This window comes from Chenopodium quinoa, unplaced genomic scaffold, assembly GCF_001683475.1.
Source record: "Chenopodium quinoa cultivar QQ74 unplaced genomic scaffold, ASM168347v1, whole genome shotgun sequence".
Classification (NCBI taxonomy): Eukaryota; Viridiplantae; Streptophyta; class Magnoliopsida; order Caryophyllales; family Amaranthaceae; genus Chenopodium; species Chenopodium quinoa.
In genome coordinates, this window is record NW_018744501.1 from 58,653 (window position 1) to 77,401 (window position 18,749).

An 18,749-nucleotide genomic window follows, 5' to 3' on the forward strand; every position below is an offset into this window, starting at 1 on the left:
GTGAAAATAATGAGACATCGCTGCATACTCTTGCCTTATGTAGCAAAGTTTCCTTCATTTGGTATACTTCTCCACTAAGACTCGACCTTGGTAAAAGCAAAGTTCTTTTCCTTGACTAGTGCCTTGAGCTGGAAAAAGTGCATTCAGAGTGTGACTGGTGGAGTATGTTTTGGAGCTTGTTGTGGGGAATTTGGTTATGAAGAATGTTTGGCTATACGAGGGAAAGATGATTGATACTATTGTGGTTCACCAAAAAGCTATGGGTACCATTGGTGAGTATGAAAAAGCGATTGAGAAATCCACTTCTGTTCTGCAGGCTGCTGCTCCTACCTTGCACAAATGGGTAAGGCCTGAGATGGGATAGTATAAGGTTAATTCGGACGCTGCGATGTTCAAGAATGGTTTCGTTGGTTTAGGGGGCATTACGTGGGACAATGTAAGGGACATCATGGTTGCTACTGTCTTGTGGGTGAGGGGTGGAGATAACGTTGATGTTACTGAAGCTATTGCAACCAGGCATGCCTTACAAATTGCTCTTGAAGCTGGTCTTACAAGAGTCGTGCTTAAAACAGATAATTTCAAGGTTTACAAGCACCTGAAGAATAATACAAGGGAGGCTACATGCTTTGGGCTTATCACCAATAACTAGTAGAAAAAATGAAATAGGCACCGCAAAATGCGCAACGGTTTTTAAAAACCGGTTCGAAAAAAAATAGGCGGGATTAAGGGGAAGACTTTTCGCACCGGTTCGGTTCGAACCGGTGCGGAATCTATTGTTAAATAAAAAAAAACGGGTCAATGTTCTTTCTTTCTCTTTCATTTCCTCTATCTTTCCTCCTCTCTCATCTGCCTCTCTCTCCTCCATTGAAGCGTACTCGAAATTCTCCATTGAAGGGGCTTCTGAGCTTTCCTCAGCACTTTCCTCAAAATTACGAATTCAATTTTCACTTACACGCTCCGCTATTCTATCTACCAATTTTCCATTGAAGCACACTCCACGTTCTCCATTGAGGCGCCCTTCTGAGATTTCTATCCTCCATTGAAGCAGCTTCTGAGGTAAGTTATCGTTTCTTTTTGTAATCTTCCAATATCAATTTCACAATCTAGGGTTTATCGTTGATCCAATTTAATTTAATTGTCGATATTTAGTTAATTTAGGGTTCGGATTTTTGCAGTATCGCTAACGAGTGATTATGTTGCAATATAAGGAAATTACAAGCCTAATTAATTGAATCAAATTTGTCTTTTCTCTCTAAATTTCGAAGCCTGATTTGTTAATTTTAGGATTGAACTATGAAATTGCCCCTGAATTTGATATGTGTGTTTATTGTCTTTTAATTTCTCACACTATCAAAATTCGTAATCTCAGAAATGATTTTATAATCTATGAAGATTGATTTACTGCTGATTTTCTGAATTTAATTGTGATTTTAGTCCAATAAGGGTGCTATTGATTTAACTGAGTCTTGGGTGATAAAATTTAGGAATTTTGAGTTTTCGTTAATTGTCGGTGCTTGAAGTGATTCATCATTCAATGGAAGACTAAAGAGGGAAAATCCCTTTTTACAAGTTATAATTATGTACTTGGTATATTACAATAGTGAATGAGATTTGTTTCTTTCTGTAATTGTAGTGCATTATTGGTAAGAAAGTTTAATTGTATATTACAACTCCCTGTTTGACTAAATTATTCTTAACTTCATGAGATGTTTGAAAGTGTTTTCATATATCAGCATATTCAGCAATGTCGTTGACTAATGTCTCATGTTTCTTGTTCGTAGCTTGGAAAGTAATGATCCATTGTTATTGACTAATCTCTGATGTTTTCTTTACAGGGGGACCAAGACTTTCCTGGTATCATACCACTGGCAATCAAAGATGTCTTCAGCATTATACAGGAAGTAAGCACACTTTCTTCTCTTGCTATAGCCATTGGACTGTCAAGCATACCATTTGAAGCTGCTCTTTCACTGTTTGCTATTACTTTTTTAATATCTTTTGCTACGCACCATGTTTGATTATACGTGGAGCTCATCTAGAATTATCATTCTTTATGTCCTTATATTTATGAACTATGGCTGATTTACTTCGCTTTTGGTTCAGACTCCTGGGCGAGAGTTCCTGCTCCGTGTTTCCTATCTCGAGATCTATAATGAGGTAAAGATAACTTATACATTAATATAGATCTGATAATTGAGAATTTTTTACTGACTTAAACTCAGCATATTTACATCTAATATTCACGATGAAGGCTTTTTATTGATCGCCCCGTTGTGCTATAATCTTTTATTAAGTTTTCTGGTTCAAGTATTTATTTTAGGGTTTACTTATGAGTAGAATTGAATTTAATCTAAATCCTGTGATTTCAGATTATAAATGATTTGCTTAATCCAACTGGTCAGAATCTATGTGTAAGAGAAGATGCCCAGGTTTGTGTTGGTTTCAGTTATTGGCTAGATTATAATCTTTCCATATTCATTTGTGACAGAACATAATATTGATCGTGCTAGATTTTTCAGGGAACTTATGTTGATTAAAGAAGAGGGGGTGCTAGAATAGTTATGCTTCGAGTCTTATGTTTGCAGCGAGTGATAGGAAGCATTCGAATCAATGATCACTTGTGATCAGCAAGTGTGTTGCTCCAATGACAGTCCATTTATCTACCTATTTTATTGCTCTTTTCTTTGATTTATAGTTAGTAGATGATATTCTTATAGGCAGGCAACAAAGGTCTGATAATTCTGAATCGTGGTTGAATGCCTATGACAGTCTTTTTCAGATGATACATGCTTGATGACCTCTACCCCAAAATTCTAATCCTTAGCTGCTGATAATTAATTTTACATTGGTTAAGATAGGGGCTAGTAAGATCAATTATTGGATTTAATAAAAAATGAGGGTGATTATTTTCAGATCAAATAAGTCCAGGAGTTTTTAGGAGTATTCAGGTGTTTTCAGGTGAATACAACATAGTCTATGATCCCTGGGCAAGCTGGAAGCTCTGGGCCGCTATATTGCAAGCTCTGCAGTTGCTTTTAGTTGAGTATGTTAAGAAAAATGCTGTAAATTTATCTTCTCCAATTCAATTACTCATTGTTGTTGAGCAGCTTACTTTGTCTATGTAGGAAAGAGATGTTTAATATAATGAACATTACTTGAAGCTATATCTAAATTTGATTTTGATCATAACTTTGTGGACTTTGTTACCACATCCCTTTTACATCTCCAAATGTTGCAAATTATCGTACTTGTTCTTATTTTTTCTATGCGGGTTATATAAATTCATTTTTTTGCAGGGTCATAAACAATGGCTGGCAGAAGTTCAGTTTCTTGGTGTTGTGGAACACCCTAATCTTGTCAAGCTCATAGGATACTGCGCTGTGGATGGAGAGAGAGGAATACAGAGATTGCTCGTTTATGAGTACATGCCTAACAAAAGTTTGGAAGATCACCTTTTTAAGAAGACATACCCACATCTTCTTTCTTTTCTTTCTCCATTAAAAAGGTAATCTTTCTTTTCTTAAAAAGGTAATCAGGCTTTTCTTAAAAAGGTAATCAGGCTTTTCTTAGAAACGAGTTGAAGTTTGCCATGTGAGTAATTTATCTGTTGTTTATCGATTGAATTGCTGCTTACTTTTTTGTTTAATTTCATCAGTCGAATTAGTGAAGGCAGAAATTGGTTTACTTTAGGATAATGTGGATATCTCATCAACTTTTTCTTAAATGTTTTGTGCTATATGTGAGTGGCTTGCTGTGAAGGATCTTAGCGATATCAAATAATTGGGTGATGACTAAACATGGCTGAATTGATAAAATGATCCTTCTTTAGTGTTCATTTGATTAAAAATATAGAATTATATAGATAGTTCAACTTCCTAAGATGTACTTCATCTGTTTGTTTGTGAATAACACTGGAACTAGTCCTCCTTGTGTTTGTTTAGGAATGTGGAATAGCTTATATTTGATGCTAGATGAAAATAAATAAATTAATGGGAACATAGGAAGATATTGCACTGAAAATCTGAAAGTACATAATGCAATGCTGGAAACTTCTATAAAACAAATAGGTTCTCCAGGTATTGAAAGATGCTGTTTTGGAAACACTTTTGAATTTTTTTTAGAGTATTTTATCCATATGTACCATCTTTATTAAAATCAACAATTTCTATCCTTACCTAGATTCAAGCCCAAAGGCAAATATTCATACTCCGTATTTATCCAAGGCATCAAATCATAAATTTTGATATGTTTAGCCTTCAGGCTAATTGCTTTTGCTCATACGTAGATTTTTTATGATATTTCACATGCTTTCATCTATGAGTTTATAACATGTACTCTATTTAGCCAGTCGTAGATATTTAGTAGCTCAGCTGACTTGCAAGAAAATCCACATGAGCAACATTTACCCCCCCTTTACAGCCCTCCCCTGTCATCACTTTTAGTGGCTATCTCTTGAACTAGCTTTGCTGCTACTTCTTGTTTGGCTAGTGGAGCAGGTTCTGCCATTGTAGTTAATAGTATTGTTGAAATTTCTGGTTGAAAACATATGCTAGTAGTAATATATATACCAAAATGTCGAAGCTTATCATGTATAGAAGTGTAGCACTTTAAAATAATGGTTGATTTAAATGTTTGTAGCTTAATAAAAAGGGGAGAGGTGGGCTAAGGGTGGTTGGGGGGGGGGGGGTGTTGGAGGGGGAGTACCATTCTAGAATTTGATAGTATGTTCAATGATACGTAGCAACTCTCAATTTCAGGAACAAATTCGCCTAGGGGTTCAACTTCATCATCGTCCGAGCTGAAAAATATGACCACAGATATCCTATCTTTTCAGAATTCGTGCACTGCACTCTTAAATACTCCATTAGTAAAAGCCTGCAAAGTGAAAACATAACAATCCTTTGGTTTCATTGTATGACAACTGATAAGTAACTTTTAAGTGGAAAATGGTTAGTTAGTTATTATTATGGGTTGCTGTGAATGTGCAGAGAGCACACTTATTGCTTTTGGTATTTATCGTTTTCTTGTAAACCATTTGCTGTCAGAGATGTAGGAATATGATACAGTTGATAAAATGTCAGATTTTTTTTTTTTCTTTTGCTGGCAGGCTAGAAGAGAAAAGATCAGTGAGAGGATGAGAATACTACAAGATCTTGTCCCTGGGTGTAATAAGGTTCGACCACTGCTGCTGTTGCCCATTAATCAGAGTGTTATTTGCCCATTACTGCCTATAAGCTCATAAACAACTCTCTTCCCTACCCTAACCCTTTCCTTCTCAAGCTCGACAGTTCTTCCCCTTTCCTTTGCCAAACAGTTTGATAGAAAAACTATGGTAAGCAGTTATATTAGAGTCGGTCAAGTTGATGCAATGTCCGGGTTAAAAAGTAGCAGAAGCAGAATAGCAATAGCAGAACAGCAAGCAGAACACAAAGAAGCAGAAGCAGAATTTATATATTTTTTTTTTTTTTTTTCTAGTGTAATATTACAATTTATTGAACAAAATATATGTGTTTTATGTATATTAATATTATATATAAGTATTTGGTACAATTTGAGTGAAAAAAATGCAAAAAAAAAATTTTGGGCATTTTGGCACCGGTTTTGGAAAAAGAACCGGTGCTAAACGTTTTTTTTAAAATATTTTTGGGGACTTTTGGCACCGGTTCTAAGAAAAAACCGGTGCGAAAAGTTCAGTTTTTGCCACCGGTTTTCCCTAAGAACCGATGCGAAAAGTCCTTTTTCAATCTATGGGGTTTTAGCACCCTCAAATACAACCCGGTTCAAAACCGGTGGGAAAGGGGGGGTTTGAACCGGTGGGAAATTCGTTTTTTCGCCTAGTGAATGATATTCTTGTTATAGCAAAGGCTTGTTCTACTATTAAATTCTCCCATGTGGGAAGAACTGGTTATAGGGTGGTACATTATCTTGCTAGCGTTAGCAAAAACTTTGATAGCTTACGTGTTTGGATTGAAGAAGCTCTTATAGATGCTTTGAACCTTATAATGGTTAACAGTATTTCTGATAATTTACCTTTCTTTTTGCTTGGTGTTTAAAAAAAAATAATTTAAAAAAAAAAAAAAAACATTTTAAGTTTTGAAATTATGAACTTATAATGTTAGATATCTGAACATGTATATGTTTTTTTATGAACATTAGTTAGATCGATATATGAACATAAGATAATTTGGGTTAAGGAATTATGAACCTCAATTGGGATTTGATATATAAAATGAACATTTAGCTTAGTATATTTCAAATGAACATGTAGTACATTATAATGAATGTAAAAAATTAAATTTATATTAAATTAATATGATCTATTTTTCGTTAACAATTATATAAATTAAGTTTTAAACTTTAGTTTTTGAAAATGAACATATCAAATATGAACATGACACAATTTGAACATATAATTTTTGAAAATAAACATTGAAAAGTTTAAATATAATCAATACATTATTTTATAATGAGCATCAATAATATATATGAACATGACACTGTATTACTCGAATTTGAACATTTATTATTTGAAAATGAACACTGAAATTTTAAATATGAACACAACACTATTTCATATTGAACATCAATTTTTTGAAAGAAGCTTGTCTGACTCATGATAATTCAATAGTTTTGTAATATAAATTGAACATTTAATGCATATAAAATGAATATTTCTTTATAGAATATGAACATATAAAATTGGATGTTTATGTTCATTTTTGTGTTTATGTTATGTTCATATAAAACTGAATATTTCAGTGGCAAATCCATGTTGTAACAAGGGGTAGCACATGTTACCCCAGAAATTTGGTATAAATTTTTTAAAACTGCAAATTGAAACTAAAGGCCTACTATTGTTGCAGTGGTAAAAGGAGAATTAGCTTAATTTTTTATTGTGCAGCAGGTCAGGGGTTCAAACCCCACTTTATTTTTACACTGATTTTTTTTTTTTTTTTTTAATTTTTAATTTTTTTATGTTTTTATTCCTTCCCTGTAAGTACTTTAACTACCCTTGCTCTTTGTTCCAAATCAATTCCCCCCTGAACTCTATTTTTTTTTAAACTACGTACAAGAATTTAAAAAAAAAAGCATTAATAAGATCTAAAAGTAATTTAAATTTCTCCATTACTTTTATCAATAAAAATGATTTTTTTTCTTTTCATTTTCACAAATTATTGAATTAATGTGGATCTAAGTATACTACCCTCCTCTCTCCTAAACCCTAGCCTCCATTGAAGGGGCTTCCATCGGATTTCACTAGTGGAAAGCCCTAATATTAGTTTCTTATACCCTTTTTTTTTATTTTTTTTATTTTTTTTTGTTAGGTTATAATAATGTCTCCCTCGAAAGATAGGGTTTATCTCATTCGAAATTCAAGATTTTTTTAATTTCCTTTGAAAGACAAGGTTTTATTTACACTTAATATGGTCGTTTGTTGTACGGGGCTACGATTGATTAACGTTTGAATTCGAGTTTCAAAATCAGCACAAGAATTTTCTTTCTCACAAAATTATGAAGCAGCGACGAATCCACTCAAAAAGTTGTATGAGACAACGAATCGAGAATGTGCTGAAGTGTTATATCTATGTATTTGGATAATTCTTAGCCCTTCTCCAATCAATTCTTGTTTGATTTTGTTAAATTTGTTTTCATTATCATTAATTGTCAATTGTAGATACCGTATGACTTTCATTAATGAAATATAATGTCATTTAGGACTTCTTTCAAAAAAAAAAAAATTATTTGCGAAGTATGGAGTATCTATTAATTGTAATGATAAATTTAGATACGAATTGTCTGTAAAAAAATACAAATTGGAGTACAATTACTGGTATCAATTAAAAAATTGATACTTCATACCATTATGCAGCTTCTTCTTCTTCTTCTTCTTCTTCTTCTTCTTCTTCTTCTTCTTCTTCTTCTTCTTCTTCTTCTTCCTGTATTGTAATTATTTTTGATAAGTATAATACATCTTAGTAATTGTTTTTTGAATAAGTTTTTAGTCAAATGTATCCATGTACAAAATCACATTAATTAATAAGGAGCACAACAATGTACTAACACATTGCATTGCATTCAAAAAATCACTCGGTTTATTATTCTGCTTATTGTTTTTGGGGAATTTTTCAATACGAACCCCTAAAATAAAGTTTGGTATTAATTTCTATTTCTTAAACAACTACTCGTATGTGCTATCCCTGATTGGAAATTCTGGATCTGCCACTAGATGTGTTCATATTTTTTTTTACTAAATATTCATTTTTTTTTGTAAAGGGTTCATATTTTTTTTTACAAAATGTTCATATTATAGACGTGTGCACCAGATAATAACTATTGCCTTATTGAGTACCCAACAATACAACAACTTACATTAATAATTTGTGTGGAATGTGGATGCAAAAATATATGACAAGGCCGAGATTTGATCTCAGATCCCTTGTACAATTACATCAAAATCGTAACCATTATAGCAAGCATTATGATATGTTATTAATTAACGTTAATAATAAATGTAACATTTTTATGGAGGCCATTGTACAAAATCTGATAAACCGCAGATTTGGGTTGAGGAGGCCGGGCCTCCACCAGCCTCCCATCCCTTCGCCCCTCCTTTCAACCGAGATTGAAGGTTATATCGGTCCATTAAAATCAATATCAATGTCCTAAAAAAAACTTGATGCTTGGAAAAAATGGAAATTATGTGTGACAACTGTTGAATTCCAACTTTTGTGTCAACATAATAATAATATTTTTAGGGTCACAATAAATCGACAAACTAACAAAAAGAATCCAATAAACTTCCATATACCTTCAATAATCATCTTTAATTATTCTGAATAGCCATATCAATAACTATAATAAACATATATGCTAAATGCTCTTGTTTCTAAATAAATATATTTCTCTCAACTTTGCCATAAACGATTTGATATGATTCTCAAATTTGCTTGAGTTGTAACCCATCAAATCCCACTAGGCCACAAACAAAATATGACCCATCTTTCTCTTCATCGTGCAATCTTCATCGTCCATTTTGATTGTGTAAAGAATCATCTTCTATTTAAAATATTCCATTCTGTTAAAATTGAATAATGTAGCAATAAATTAAATAAAAAATCATCATTTTACATTGCATTGAAATATTCACAAAATGTTTTAGTAATCTTAGGTTCATTTAAGGTCAAATTCAGGTAGTTTTTTTTGGATTTAGTTTCCAATCTATATATTCGGGTCAGGCTATACTCTCTATTGTACCGTCAAATATGAAATATAGTATAATTGAAGGGAAGTACGGTGTAATATAGTAAATAAAAAAATAATAATTTTTGTTTTGAGTCTGGATGATAATAACTTTACTTTCAAGTAAAACCATGAATATAATTAATCGGGGCTAGGTGATCATTTACTTATCATGTTTGCCTAATTAAGGTGTTGGACACGTAAAATATTACGTACACAAGGTGTTGGTTGTAAGTTGTAACAGTAATATTTCACTCTAGAGAAAAAAGAACCACCAAAATTTGTTTCAAAAAGATTCCAACATTCTTTACATTCCCAAATCAGATAATTGTTCCATAGAATAATATGCGTGTCATGATCAAATGTCTTTCATTTGTGGGGCAAATATGAACCAACTATACTATAAAAGGACGACCATACTATACACATTTATTTAAGCACTTGTGTTGCAGTGTTTGGTTCGTACCAGTTCGGAGCTTGTGTAAGTGTTGTTCCAATTAGTCTGATTTGATCTGTAAGCTTCGTATCTTTCTGTACATTTACCCGGATTATTAACTAACATAATGGGTTGATATTCAGGCTGGCTACTCTTCTCCTACACAGTCTGCAATAACTGCAGAACTTCATCTGTCTACTGCTGAGGTTTGCTGACAGTCTTCTTCTACGTGTAGTTTGCAGTATCGGTTTAGCTGTTCTGATGTGCCTGAAGATCCTAAGATGTTTGTTTTGTTCCTGATTTTCATGCAGTTTTCACTTTTTGGTTCTGTACTGACTTTTGGTGCAATGTTTGGCGCTATAACAAGTGGACCGATAGCTGATTTTGTTGGTCGAAAATGGGTATGAAGAAAAAATTATCAGGGTACTTTGTCACAGGCTGACAACTTCTATGATGCATAATTTGTATTCTTGTTAAATTTGATTTATCTGCAGGCAATGGGACTGTATGCCGCATCATGCGTAGCAGGGTGGTTAGCTATATATTTTTCCAAGGTTTGGACTAATATTCTCTTGTAAAACTATGAATTTTTACTAACTAATGTAGTTTTAATTAAATGAGAAAGTTGTTAAAATATTATCCAATGAAACCAGGGTACTTTTGTTTTGGACCTAGGAAGATTAGCCGGGGGATATGGAATGGGTGCCTTCTCCTATGTGGTACGTATGTTCTGTAATACTTTGTAATCTTTGGTGTTCTTATACATCTTTAAACTATTGATTTGAGCTCAACTAAATGTCGGTGTTATGTACTATGATTTACAGGTTCCTATTTACATTGCTGAAATATCACCTGTAAACATTCGAGGAGCCCTTACAACACTGAATCAGGTAAATTTATACGATATTTCTGACTTAAAGTGAACATTTTAGAGGAAAATCACTCTTGAAGCATACTTTTCATTAAGCAACAGATTAGAGTTATGTCCGAATATACTTTTTAGGGGTCCAGTGGGGGTAATGTAGAAACTTGTTGCCATTGTTTGCGCTTACTTGCTCTTATTTCTTATACAGGTCATGATCTCTACTGGGGTATCAGTGGCATTTATAATAGGGATAGTAGTGTCATGGAGAACATTAGCATTAACCGGTAAGGTTTAATAATAGTGAAGCTGATCATTTAGGAAAAGCTAACAAGGCAGCTAAGAATTAACCCATAAATATGATATGATGCAGGACTAATCCCTTGTGCTATTATGATTTTGGGTTTGTTTCTTATTCCGGAGTCACCAAGATGGCTGGTATGAATACCTAAACTATAGGTAACATAATATACTATACATGATCTGCAAGGAAAACTAAATACCCGTTGGTCATTGGTTTTGGATATAGGCAAGAAGAGGAAATCAGGAGTACAAATATGCACTTCAAAAACTTCAAGGCCAGGATGCAGATATAACTCATGAAGTAGCTGAGATCCAGGTATTGTGTCAGCAAATTAACTCACATTGAAAATGAAATTGCCAAAGCATTCGAATTTTGGACTCATATGTGTTTGCATTTTATAGAGTTGTATAGAGGAGCTCAAACACCACCCGAAAGCTAACATATTTGACCTGTTTCAGAAGAAATATATACGTTTTGTCATTGTAAGTTTTACTGGTACTGATAGCTTAATTACAGTGAGGTGTAACTGCTTCTTGAGACGATACTTTAATGGTTGTGGTGCCAGGTAGGAGTTGGATTAATGGTGTTGCAACAGTTTGGGGGAATCAATGGAATTTGCTTCTATGCAAGCAAAATTTTTAAGACTACAGGTAGAGGACTTTGTTCTAGTCTTCACAACAGAACATGGATGTACTGACAATCTGTTTGATATGCGGCAATTAATGGTATAAATGTTAATGAGCTTGTATTAAAATTTGGAAGGAAAGGAAATTTATCATGGCAATGCAACTCTACATACCCACAAGTATCTCCAAGTATGTTTTTCGATAAGTACATCTCAATTCCTAGCTATAAAAAGGAAGAGAAGCATTACCATTAACATTAAAATGGGACTTTCCTAGCCGATTACTTATAAACTTACCATTAACACCACTTTTTACTGCATACTTAGCCATCAGTAAAGCTTGAACAACTTTCTCATAAAGTTTCAAAGATGCCTTGAACCTTATTGCTTTTTTGACAGGATTTTCCCCAAAGATTGGAACAGTTATATACGCTTTACTACAGGTTTGAGGCAAAACATCCCTGTTCCTAAAGGCAGTGATTCCATTATGTCTGTTGTCACTTCCCTAAGAATTATACTCTGCAGGTTGTGATTCCATCTGTTGGAGCAACGTTGATCGATAAAGCTGGAAGAAAGCCACTACTATTGGTAAAGATTACATCTATCCTCAAAGAAATTACGATTGGATTATTACATTAGATGACTTGAGAAACTTCTATACACTACAGGTTTCAGCGACTGGATCAGCTTTAGGTTGCTTTCTAACAGCAGTTTCATTTTACCTCAAGGTAACTTAAGTAATAATTCATGTATAAAAGTCGACAAGTTGCAATGCACTTGTAACCACTGAAATGCTACTTTTCATTCTAAATTAGGTTCATCAGGAATACACAAAAGAAGGAGGTATACTTGCAGCTACTTGTATACTGGTAAGCAGAATTATAGCTGTTACAAACAAAGCGATTTCAGAAACCTGCTCATGAATGTTTTGTACATGTCAAGCTCACAAATGTTTCTTTTATGAGTGTAAATAGGTGTACATAGCATTCTACTCGGTAGGAATGGGTCCGATCCCATGGGTTGTAATGTCAGAGGTAACCCCAAACCATAGAAACTATTTGTTCTTGTTAATTAAGATAGTAAATGTCAGCAATCTACTGAGTAGTTTTGTATATATGACAGATTTTTCCGATAAATGTAAAAGGAGTGGCTGGAAGCCTGGCAACACTCGTCAACTGGTTTGGTGCTTGGGCAGTCTCTTATACATTCAATTTTCTGATGGAATGGAGTTCGTATGGTACACCACAGCTCAACTTTGGATCATATTTACAACTGAAACAACTAAGCAATATATGTAATATATATACCTTACAATTCTATAAACACTGCTCATTGATGAACAAATTTTCTGAACTTGTCAGGTACCTTCCTTATCTTTGCTGCGACTAATGCACTCGACATCATTTTTGTTATCATTGTGGTGCCTGAAACTAATGGGAGAACATTGGAGGAAATCCAAGTCGCCCTTAACGGATAGTGAGAGGACCCATAACAATTTTCAAAGGGAGAGAATAAAGGCATCAGAAGCGCTTGTTACAATGTGTAACCTTTATTAGAGATTAGAGAATGTATACAAATTTACTGATTCATGAACAAATACAAATCCTTGATAGAAAATATTAAACTCCAACAATACTCTAAATACTCAAAAGCTTAAATTCGTGATGAAGTCATGAAGTGGTAGTTTAGGACGGCTAATGTACACTAATTTTTAACGATGATCACGTGTTTGGAAGCTTGGTCACTAAAATTCATCACATTAACTGATAGATGGTTCTGTTTGTAAAATTTCTTCAGGTTCACTTGGTAATGTAGGCCGGAAACAAGAGGATAATATTATCAGAAATCAGAAAAAGGAATATCATTACAAAGTCTAATTACAACAATAATAAACATGTATAATACATAGAATCACAAATACACATATTGTAATGATTAATTAAACATGTATGCATCTCTTGTTGATGATCAATTGAAAACTACAGTTAAAGCTGAATTCACATCCATGAAGTCAACAATCCCATGACTTCTAATGATTTTAGGTGGCTTATATTGACTAGCAGGAGCATTATTTTCAACGGCCTTGTGGAGTAACAAATCGAAAGTACCGGGCTGAACAACTGATAGCACCAAATTCTGGATTTCACCATTTCCTCTCTTCAATTTATACATGGCTCCCAAACCATCTTCTATAGTAGACTGACAACTTTCAAGAAACAAAACTGATTCGTTCTCCTTCTCTTTGTCTAGAAGCATACACTCGTGAGCAAACTCAACGAAGATCTTCACATGTTTAGCTTCCGACTCCAAGTCCATAAAACCGGCAAACTCTACTAACTGCCCAAGTAACAAACTTCCCCCTGCAAGCTCCAAGTTCTGAACAGCTCTAAACAAGTCTCTCTCAGTCAAAATTTCGCTATAATTTTTAGGAGCCCTCATGACTAACTCCAACTCAGGGGATGAGTTATGGAATCCTACGACTTTAACAACATCACCTAGACGATAACGATATAGTCCTCTGTAAGTTGTTACAACAACTTCATACATCTTTCCCACTTCCACCTCAGAAAAATCAACTGTTTCTTTTCCTGCAAAAGCATTTTTATCTTTCAAATCGAATGGAAGAAATTCAAAGTAAGCCGCTGTTGGGAGCATAACGAAACGAGTCAGCTCAGGAGGTTGCATAATATCCATGTTGATGCCTACACAACATTCTGAAGCAAAATACTCCCCACCTAACAATGGAATATCTCCTGCGTAATGTTTCAGTTTCGTGTAATACTGTTGCATACTTCCTGTAGTAATACACCTGACATATCTAGCATTTGGCCATAACTTACCAATAACTCCTTCCCAATTCTTTTCTTGACAAATTGATCGAACTCTATTCGCGATTTCTTCCTCAGGCCCACAGAGAAGTTCATTCACTGAGTCCCTCATTGCAATGTCAGTAATTTCAGAACTTACAGTCCCTGATTCAAGATCATTACAAAGCTGCTCCCAATTGGTTTGTAAAAGTGAGAATGCCTTAATCAAAGCTATAGCATATGGTGCTCGAATGGAATCGATTACCTCAAACTTCCTTAGGCCACATAATAGATGACAGTACATCTGCTGTTGTAGATTAGAACCCTTAACAACTTCAGCAGGGGCGATGCACGTAGAAAGAAACTGAGATTGGCTTTCTTTACTGCTGGACAATGGTATTGAAGATGCAGCCATTGCCTTGAACCCACTTTTAGTTATTGTTATATTTCCAGCATATAGAAACCACAGGCTCTTATTGACCGACGGCCGTGGGGGGAACAACCTGCAAATGCTCAATCGTTATTAGATCATTTTGTACATCTTACGAGGTTACGAGTATGTAAAACTAATGTCAATTGCATCTTGTTCAATCAGATTCAGTAATGTAAGTATGTAACCATATGCATTTTGGAATTGTACTCCAAGTTAATATGAAAATAATCCAATGACAAATATTAAGGGTGCAATGGAACTCTGTCTTGGATTATTTGCACATCATAACATGTACGTGCTCTCGGGTGCATACATTAAAATATCAAATACGGAGTAGTACAGAGTTGTATATTGTGATCAATCTTAGGCAAGTTTTTAGATAGAACTGGTTGTACGCTTGTACCTTATGCATGGTACAACTAAGGTTATTTACGTGTCCATGTGCTTGTATCTTGTGAGTGAGTGGGAAAGAAATTGGAAGTACTCTTCAAATTACAATGTAGATATTCATCCATAGGTTTAACAGGCATTCAATCAAGTAATCATCAAGTCCATGGAAAGCATGTGGAGGAGGCATTATATAATTAATTAGTTTGTCATGAGATAGTGATTAAGCCACTAATTTGGGCTAACTAGTCCTAAGTGAACTATTCGTGTTTTAGGGTACTAATTTGGAGCTGAGATTAGCAGAAGCTTTCTATATAGTTCAGCAGTAAAATAATATCTTGTTCTCTTTACTTTATTTTTTTTGCTGATATCTATTTTTAAAGTTACTAATTATTACAGTACTAAACAAAATTCACTTTTACTAAATTGGACTTAAGTTGAATTAAAATTATTTTTAATAAATTTAACTTATTTTTAATGTATTGAAATTATTAGTACACTAAATTACTAAAATTATTTTACTCCATACTAATATTATTGGGGAAGAGAACATGGTCATACTAATGATATTATAACTTCTAGGAAATATCTGTATATGTCAATAGGGTCAATCGGTCATCAGTCATAGATAACCATAATCCTTTCAAAAAACAATATTTCGATGTGATAGTTATCAAGAATTACATATACATTGGGCTGTGGACTTCGATGTGATAGCTATCAAGAATTACATATACATTGGGCTGTGGACTTTATGGCCAACTAGCCACTTCTCATTGACAATGTCCTTTGGAAATTGATTCGCTTCTTGTAATACTCCGTAATAAGTTCTCTCTGATTGTTTGAAATAATAATCTTTTACACTTAAGTAGATTAGTGATAGATAGAGAAATCATAAATATGTTGACTATTATGATAACATCTATATTATTCTTTAAAAAGTGTGTCTTATGTGTGATTAGTCATATCGTGTGACCATTTGTAAAAGAACAAAGTAACCCATAAAATATTGACCGAGTAACCCTATAACACTGACTGAGTATCCCCTGTAACACTGACTGATTAACTCTTATAACACTGACTGAGTATCCCCTGTTACACTGATGACTAATGGGTAATCCCTATAACACTAACAAAATAACCATCATTATGGTTGACCACACGGTGTGGTCAGCCACATATAAGAATTTGTGTTCTTTAAAATATTATTCTTTGAATTTCTTTGGTATTATTATTTTGTAAACCTAATGTGTATCTTAACCATTTAATATATTTTAACAATTAAATTAATATATAATATTGTTTTGTAAAATTATACTCCGTACGTAGCTTTCTAACTCTCTTTTTCTTCATCTAGGGGGAGTAGTCTAATTCTAATCTATTAACTAATATTGAAACAAAATATGCTGATAAGATGTTTTTTTTTTATAAAACTGCACACATGTCACTTTCACATGAAAAATTTTCTTGCCTAAAAGCTATAATGACATCATCATTTTTTTTCTTTTTTCTTTTTTTTTTAACTGAGCTATTTACTCTATTTTTTATTGTTTTGAAGATTGTTTTATAAATTATGACTACAAAAATCAAATAGATTTTCTATAGACTACTATACAACCTGTCAATTGTTGGAAGCTAAATAATAATTCTGCTAGCGTTGGAACTAATTGTATACTTTATATTTTTTTTCTTTATATTTCATTACTATGTATCTTTAAGTCATTTTCTTTTAACTATTTCAATTATTAATTGTAAATAATGTAATGTGGTTCATATATATCCTTAACTTTAAATTATTAGCTATTCTAATTTTTATATATAATGTAATGTAGCAGAACATAAATTACAAGAAAAATTAGTTTTAACCGTGCATTACACGGGATAACCTAATTTTCTTGTGAAATTAAGATATTAATTTGATAACGTTGAATGCGTCGCATGCAATCAAAAATAATTATTAATTATTCAGGTATGCATTGTAAAAATAAAAAAAATAATAAAAATAACGTTTAATGAACTTGCTTCGAAAAGGACATAAACCAATGACTATAGTACTATCTTATCAAAAAAAAAAAAAAAAAAAAAAAAGGAATCATAGTACTATAGCATATTTTATGTAAAAGTAGTTATTTTTTTTTTTAAAAAAAACAAAAGAAAAAGCAGTGGCAAAGTCGCAAGAGGTATACCTACGCTGGATGGCAGAGCTGCCGTAATGAGCTAAAAAGGAGGCGGCTTTTGAAGATGCTGAATCATAATATGGTATCACTTTTTGCTTCATTCCACTTGTCCCTGAGCTATTCATCACCCCAATAAAAGTTTGATCAGTTCCTCTGATAAGAAACTCATCTTAGTACTATAATGTTATACTCCCTCTATCACGATGGACAAATTATGATTTATACGTAAAGTAAAATATAGTTATGTAGGCTCTTGTTAGATTTATCTTGTAAAATAGTTTCACAATATCAACTTTTTATAATTTTTACTCTTATATAATTATAGATATTTAACATATAAAATATGCTTTGAGATGCGTAATTTCATCCTTGTTGCAATATTTGTAGAACAGAGAAAATATATATTTGGTTTGTTTTTACGTAGTATATCTTTTTATTCAGATGAATAATAGTTAAAATTTCTTTGTCAAATGAAATATTCGAGAAAAAAAAAAAGGAAAATCGAGGACAACACAAAGTTGTTTATTTTGAGGCAGGATAAGAAAAGACGGAATTGAATCAAGATGGATCATAGAATGTTTACCTTAGAAAGAAACATATGATTGGATCAAATGAAAGAAAATGCCAACCATCAACATCGTCATCAATGATACCCTCGGCCATCCGATTGATATGATCGGCATAGTCATCGTAAGTAGACAACGGCACAAGCCGCCGGAAAGTTTCCGCATCAAAATGATCATAAAAATTAGTGTTGCCAAGGTAACGTTGGAGGTATCCAACTCTACCGTTAATTCTGAGGATGGTTGCAAGAGTCTCATGTTGGCAGCGTTTGGCATTTATGGTTGTTTCTTCAATCTTGTTTATAAGATCATCATCTTCTGCCATTTTATGTTTAGTTGACCTTTTGGACAATAATGCTTGTAATTAGTTGATAGAATTAAAAGTGGTGAGACTATTATATTAGGTGTGTTGACTCTCAAGATTGAATGGTGCACCAATATTTAATTGGGTATGCCCCTCATATTAGACTTTTTTTTTTTTTTGTTTTTTTTTTCCTGAAAAAAGGTAAAAAATTTATTAATCACCAAATAACAATTACACATGTTTCGGGTGAAAACAATGGGACCTTACCGAAGGTCCGCTGAAACGGAGAAGACTAGATTCGGTCCAAGTTATGTTGGGCCGAAGGTTTCCTGCACAGTAAACACACGTAAACTAGCCTCGGGGGTGTTGCCGAGGAAGGCCCCTCCGATGCTAAAGCCAGTACAATGTGTAGAAAGAGAACACTATGCAAGAGAATTAGTTGCTTGAGGCTTTGCTTGAATATATGAGAATATATGAGAATGTATGGGAATCTATGAGAATATGTGAATCTGTGAATGAATGTGTATGTATGAATATTGATGGCTTTTATACCTCTTCATACATGGAGAAGTTGGGCCTTAGCCCAATTGACTTGCTTTGAGGGCTGACCT

General features: G+C 33.4%; 2 protein-coding genes and 1 long non-coding RNA gene across 4 annotated transcripts; 2 read left to right on the forward strand and 1 right to left on the reverse strand.

Annotated features, from left to right (window-relative positions):
• Window positions 1–630: 630 nt before the first annotated feature.
• Window positions 631–5,495, forward strand: LOC110697784. Of its 2 annotated transcripts, XR_002506567.1 has the most exons (7): window positions 631–1,056; window positions 1,836–1,901; window positions 2,104–2,157; window positions 2,370–2,429; window positions 2,520–3,043; window positions 3,297–3,505; window positions 5,108–5,495. It is a non-coding gene; the product is annotated as an uncharacterized LOC110697784 (long non-coding RNA). The 2 variants fall into 2 exon arrangements; XR_002506568.1 differs by lacking the exon at window positions 2,520–3,043.
• Window positions 5,496–8,991: 3,496 nt separating this feature from the next.
• On the forward strand, window positions 8,992–13,136 carry LOC110697890 (sugar transporter ERD6-like 7). The gene is made up of 19 exons (XM_021875295.1): window positions 8,992–9,042; window positions 9,650–9,721; window positions 9,820–9,882; window positions 9,988–10,077; window positions 10,171–10,230; window positions 10,330–10,395; window positions 10,501–10,566; window positions 10,750–10,825; window positions 10,912–10,976; window positions 11,068–11,157; window positions 11,244–11,324; window positions 11,408–11,492; window positions 11,867–11,910; window positions 11,993–12,055; window positions 12,136–12,195; window positions 12,283–12,336; window positions 12,442–12,501; window positions 12,590–12,704; window positions 12,829–13,136. Exons 1-19 carry the CDS (start codon window positions 8,992–8,994, stop codon window positions 12,942–12,944), a joined length of 1,377 nt encoding a protein of 458 aa, XP_021730987.1. The 3' UTR covers window positions 12,945–13,136.
• A 167-nt stretch (window positions 13,137–13,303) lies between these two features.
• LOC110697786 (probable indole-3-acetic acid-amido synthetase GH3.6) lies at window positions 13,304–18,359 on the reverse strand. Its single transcript, XM_021875165.1, has 3 exons — window positions 17,855–18,359; window positions 17,281–17,388; window positions 13,304–14,777 (listed from the first exon to the last, which is right to left on the reverse strand). The coding sequence occupies exons 1-3, from the start codon at window positions 18,157–18,159 to the stop codon at window positions 13,436–13,438; spliced, it is 1,755 nt and encodes a 584-aa protein (XP_021730857.1). The 5' UTR covers window positions 18,160–18,359; the 3' UTR covers window positions 13,304–13,435.
• Window positions 18,360–18,749: the final 390 nt, after the last annotated feature.

Coding starts and splice junctions, on each gene's coding strand:
- LOC110697890 (XM_021875295.1), top strand. CDS start 8,992: ATGACCCATCTTTCTCTTCATCGTGCAATCTTCATCGTCCATTTTGAT. Junction 9,722..9,819: donor CGTACCAGTTCGGAGCTTGT/GTAAGTGTTGTT, acceptor GTTGATATTCAG/GCTGGCTACTCTTCTCCTAC. Junction 11,493..11,866: donor CAAAATTTTTAAGACTACAG/GTAGAGGACTTT, acceptor CTTTTTTGACAG/GATTTTCCCCAAAGATTGGA.
- LOC110697786 (XM_021875165.1), bottom strand. CDS start 18,159: ATGGCAGAAGATGATGATCTTATAAACAAGATTGAAGAAACAACCATA. Junction 17,389..17,854: donor ATCATATGTTTCTTTCTAAG/GTAAACATTCTA, acceptor GGTGATGAATAG/CTCAGGGACAAGTGGAATGA. Junction 14,778..17,280: donor AGCTCTGCCATCCAGCGTAG/GTATACCTCTTG, acceptor GAGCATTTGCAG/GTTGTTCCCCCCACGGCCGT.